The 5,265-nt window shown below is 45.5% G+C and overlaps 1 protein-coding gene across 1 annotated transcript; it reads right to left on the bottom strand.

The window, feature by feature from the left end:
- Positions 1-1,679: 1,679 nt before the first annotated feature.
- f2r (coagulation factor II (thrombin) receptor) lies at positions 1,680-4,943 on the bottom strand. The gene is made up of 2 exons (XM_056280491.1): positions 4,883-4,943; positions 1,680-3,276 (listed from the first exon to the last, which is right to left on the bottom strand). The coding sequence occupies exons 1-2, from the start codon at positions 4,941-4,943 to the stop codon at positions 2,054-2,056; spliced, it is 1,284 nt and encodes a 427-aa protein (XP_056136466.1). The 3' UTR covers positions 1,680-2,053.
- Between the last annotated feature and the right edge of the window lie 322 nt (positions 4,944-5,265).

The raw sequence follows: 5,265 nt of genomic DNA, 5'->3' as shown, positions 1-5,265 counted from the left end.
TACTGAGTCCCAGCCTATACGCTCCCATCACTCCACCACTTTATCACTACAGAGTCCCAGCCTATACTCTCGTGTCACTCCACCACTTTATCACTACAGAGTCCCAGCCTACACGCTCCCATCACTCCACCACTTTATCACTACTGAGTCCCAGCTTATGCGCTCCCATCACTCCACCACTTTATCACTACGGAGTCCCAGCCTATACTCTCCCATCACTCCACCACTTTATCACTACTGAGTCCCAGCCTATATGCTCCCATCACTCCACCACTTTATCACTAGAGTCCCAGCCTATACTCTCGTGTCACTCCACCACATTATCACTACTGAGTCCCAGCCTATACTCTCGTGTCACTCCACCACATTATCACTACTGACTCTCAGCCTATACGCTCCCATCACTCCACCACTTTATCACTACAGAGTCCCAGCCTATACTCTCGTCTCACTCCACCACTTTATCACTACTGAGTCCCAGTCTATACTCTCGTGTCACTCCACCACATTATCACTACTGAGTCCCAGCTTATGCGCTCCCATCACTCCACCACTTTATCACTACAGAGTCCCAGCCTATATGCTCCCATCACTCCACCACTGTATCACTACGAAGTCCCAGCCTATACGCTCGTGTCACTCCACCACTTTATCACTACTGAGTCCCAGCCTATACTCTCCCATTACTCCACCACTTTATCGCTACTGAGTCCCAGCCTATACTCTCCCATCACCCCACCACACTATCACTACGAAGTCCCAGCCTATATTCTCCCATCACTCCACCATTTTATCACTACGATGTCCCAGCCTATACTCTCCCTTCACTCCACCACTTTATCACTATGAAGTCCCTGACGAGCGAGCTACAAAAAATAAAAAATAAAAATGGACGTGACCATATCACAGTACCAGAATACACAGTTAAAAAGAAGCCTCTACTTGTATCAGTTTGACACAAGGTAAATTGTTACTGACCCAAAGTCAAAGATGTCACCACAGGGGGGCGACGTTGTACTGCTAGATGGGCACACGCGTTCACTTATTCAAAGGACTTATCAGTTAGAATAAAGGCAGACAGTTTGTATGTGGTCAGGAAATGGCAAACGGACAAACATCCTGCCTGATACTCAGGGGATTAAACTGGCGTGCAACACGAACCATTTTCATGTTGTCCCCTCTATTTATCTTTTTCAGAGCTGTGCCCAGACAACAATGAAAGCCCAGAGTGAGAAAAAACCCCAAAGAAAAACAAAAAAAGAAGTGGAAGATATTGTGTGTTTGCATCAAAGAAAAATTCTTTTAGATTTGTTTTGTTCGAAACAACTTTCACTTTATGCAGTTTCATTAATTACGTTCAAAATATTTAATTGTATGAGCTCCAGTGAACAAGAAGTAATTAACAACCATATCCAGCCTGTTTCTTTATCTATAATGTACTGAAAACTTGCATTTGGAGCATACTGCGTTATGAAATAAATGTGTCAAGGCAATAAAGACATTCAAAGTTCATCTTTACATGATGGTCTCTATAGCTTTTATGTTTTTTCTTAAGAAGAAAATTGTAATCTTCATATATTTTATGCACACTCAATGTATACAATTTAGCAAATAAAAAAAATGCAACAAAAAATGAGAAAAGAATTGCAATATATGTTTTATTCAAGGGGGTTGTAAAATGAGTCCATGGATAGCAGATAGCATGACAACAGAACAACACTAAATCCAACGAACTCTTTATGTAAACAACAATGAAAACACAAAGTTAATTCACAAGTGCAAATATTTCCAGATCACCTAGCGCTGGAGTAAGTCAACCTTCAGTCTACCATACGAAAAAAAAACTTTTTTCAAATAATAGCACACATAACCTGATTTAGGGTATTAGTGTAGCAAGTATATTTTCAGCAATCTTATATACTTTATAGGAATGAACTCAAATGCAATTCAATTCAGATGCTTTTTTTTTCTTTTCTGTAGGTTTGCCAGTATGGAGAAGGGCCCGAAGCCTATATTAGTCTCATTTTGGGCCAGGGTCATCATGTCTCTATACTTAAGCCATTAGCTTGCTGTAATGGCTCCTTACAACATTCTGAAAGCTCTCCATCTTGGTCGACCTGGTGCTATCTTTCCATCCGCTGGTTCTGGTACTGCCAGTCTGTGAGCTGCTGTCTGACCCCGACAGAGGTCTGCATCCCAGCAGAGCTGCCACTTGCTTCTGACACTGGGATGAGCCGAAGTAATATATGACTGGGTCCAGGCAGCAGCTAATGCTACCAATGCATATGGAGAGAAGGTAGGCCTGGTAGGAACTGTCATTACCTCTATGAACCAACTTCACATAGTGAACAATCAGTATAATATTAGTGGGAGTGAAGCAGGCCACAAACACTACCAGTACAACCACCGCCATCACAACCGCTCGAGTCTTCTTGGCACGGTTCTGTATGTTGACTGCAGCCAGGGCTTGGACAATGCGTATGTAGCAGGCAGCAGTGAAGACAAGTGGGATGAAGAAGAAAATAGAGGAGTAGATGGGAAAGAAGTAAATGTAGTAGGCCTTCTGTGTGTCCACATCCTGCACATCGTGACAGGTGGTGATGCCCAGATCTGGCAGGTGGAGGGTCTGTCCTGAGGACAGGAGAGGGATCACCCCCCCCAGTGCCAACAGCCACATGGTAACACATATAGCAGAGGCCGTCTGAGGGCTGCGCCACGTCAGGGAGTCTATAGGGTACACCACGGCCATGAAACGGTCTATACTGATACACATCATGAGGAGGACAGAGCAGTACATGTTGCAGTAGAAGGCTGCCGTGACCACTCTACACATGAGGGACCCATAGATCCAGTTGTTGCCATGATAATGGTAGGCGATCTTGAATGGGAGGAGCAGGGCAAACAGAAGGTCAGCACAGGCCAAGTTAAGCATGTAAATCACTGCTGGCTTCCTTGGTTGGATCCGACGCACAAACATCACAACAGCAATGAGGTTGAGTGGCACACTGATGATAAAGACGAAGATGTAAACAGTTGGGATAATTGCAGTTGCCAGATGACCTTTGAGAAAGCTTTTGGCTTCGACTGAGACAGAATAATGCTTCTTGGTTGGGTGGTGCGGGCCATGGTGGCCGTGCTTTCTCACTGGCTCATCCTCTGAGCCAGACCCCAGGTCATCCCTCATGTTGTCCAATGCAGACAGATCCAGATAATCTATTGGCTCATCAGTCACCGTTACAAAGTGACCAGAGAAAGTCCTCAGGAAAGGCTGTGAACCTAGGGAGATGGTGGTAAAAAAAAAAAAAGCAGAAAAGATTAAATATTGTACATAATGGATGCAAGTACATATTCTTTTTGCAAACAAGTGCTCCTAGGATTTGAATTTTTACAACAGGCTGAATGAAAAAGTTCATCAAAGTTTTGATGTAATATCCATCCATCCATTAGCTGAACCGCTTATCCTGCTCTCAGGGTCGTGGGGATGCTGAAGCCTATTCCAGCAGTCATTGGGCGGCAGGCGGGGAGACACCCTGGACAGGCCACCAGGCCATCACAGGGCCAAGACACGCACACACACAAACATTCATACCTAGGGAAAATGTAGTACGGCCATTTCACCTGACCTACATGTCTTTGGACTGTGGGAGGAAACCGGAGCCCCCAGGGGAAACCCACGCAGACACGGCGAAAACATGCAAACTCCACACAGAGGACAACCCGGGATGACCCACCAAGGTTGGACTACCCGCGGCTCGAACTCAGGACCTTCCCGCTGTGAGGTGACAGTGTTAACCCCTGCGCCACCCTTTGATGTAATAGGCTGTTTCTTTATGCTAAGACCAAATGAATGTTCAATAGCTGTTGAGGAGGGCCCTTTAACCGGCCTCTTTATGTATTCATTTATTTATTTTTACTAGTATTATGGGCCTTTATTGCTGTTATAAACTGATTCAGGGAGGGCTGCAGACTACCACATGTCTCCTCCAATACATGTGGAGTCGCCAGCCGCTTCTTTTCACCTGACAGTGAGGAGTTTCACCAGGGGCACGTAGTACGTGGGAGGATCACGCTATTCCCCCTGTTCCCCCTCCCCCCTGAACAGGTGCCCCGACCGACCAGAGGAGGCGCTAGTGCCGAGACGGGTATTCTACCGACGATCCCCTTGCTGGCAGGCAATGGAATAGACCGTCAGTCCACCCAGACACCTATGAGGTTTCACCTTTGAGAATTAAAACGGCTGCTCTTTCAGTGCACTTATGTTCGATTTTAGGCACTCTATAGTTTACGGAGATGGCACCTGGCCCTATTTCTGAGGCAAATGTATAATTGACAGTGGTTTACCTAATGTGTGCACTATTCTTTTTGTTCTTCATTGTACCTTATCTTCTTTATAATGTACAGCCTTGTATTGTGGATTCATGGTGGAGTTTGTTCATTACAACGGGAATGGAGGTTAACTACGAACAGGGTAGGATTGACCTCGGTTAGGAAGCACTGTATCCAGGGAGATACACAAACTTAAAGTTCCCATTGGGACTAAGGTTTTGTTTTTGTGTGAGTGTGTGTGTGTATGCATGTCTACCCGTCCCCTCCTTTTTTTGTTTCTTCCCACTTCACTTCACCCTTCCCTTTCTTTACTGCTCAAGCAATGACAAAATTTAAGGGACCATGTCAGTGAGTGGTAGAAATATCCATTTCATTTCTTGGAATGTTAAAGGGATGAACAGTGCCACTAAAGCCAAGAAGGTAATTACACACTTACAACATCTTGGGGGGGAAGCTCTGCTTTTTACAAGACATACCTTCGCACATCAAATATTTCTCGCATCAAATGGTCATAGATGGGTCACATGTTTCATTCTAGGTTTTCCAAGAGGGCTACAGTGGCTGCTGTCATCATACACAGGGATATTGCCTTTGAACCAACTACCAGCTTTCCCCATGGTAGACCACTCTCTAAATTTGTGATTTAACTCACGCTTTTTATCCGAACTTAAATTAAAGATTTTCTTCATTCATACGTTCATTCATCATCACCCGCTTCTCCGGGGTCGGGTCGCGGTGGCAGCAAGCCAAGTAGGGCACTCCAGACGTCCCTCTCCCCAGCAATGCCCTCTAGCTCCTCCTGGGGGATTCCAAGGCGTTCCCAGGCCAGATTTGACATGTAGTCCCTCCAGCGAGTTCTGTGTCTACCCCGGGGTGTCCTCCCAGTTGGACGTGCCCGGTAAACCTCCAAAGAAAGGCGCCCAGGAGGCATCCTAATCA

The sequence above is a fragment of the Lampris incognitus genome, chromosome 1 (genome assembly GCF_029633865.1).
Source record: "Lampris incognitus isolate fLamInc1 chromosome 1, fLamInc1.hap2, whole genome shotgun sequence".
Lineage (NCBI taxonomy): Eukaryota > Metazoa > Chordata > Actinopteri > Lampriformes > Lampridae > Lampris > Lampris incognitus.
Note: the sequence above shows the minus strand (reverse complement) of the source record. Positions and strands in the feature narration are given on the sequence as shown.

Coding starts and splice junctions, on each gene's coding strand:
- f2r (XM_056280491.1), bottom strand. CDS start 4,943: ATGGGGAAAGCTGGTAGTTGGTTCAAAGGCAATATCCCTGTGTATGAT. Junction 3,277..4,882: donor GTATGATGACAGCAGCCACT/GTAGCCCTCTTG, acceptor CCATCTCCCTAG/GTTCACAGCCTTTCCTGAGG.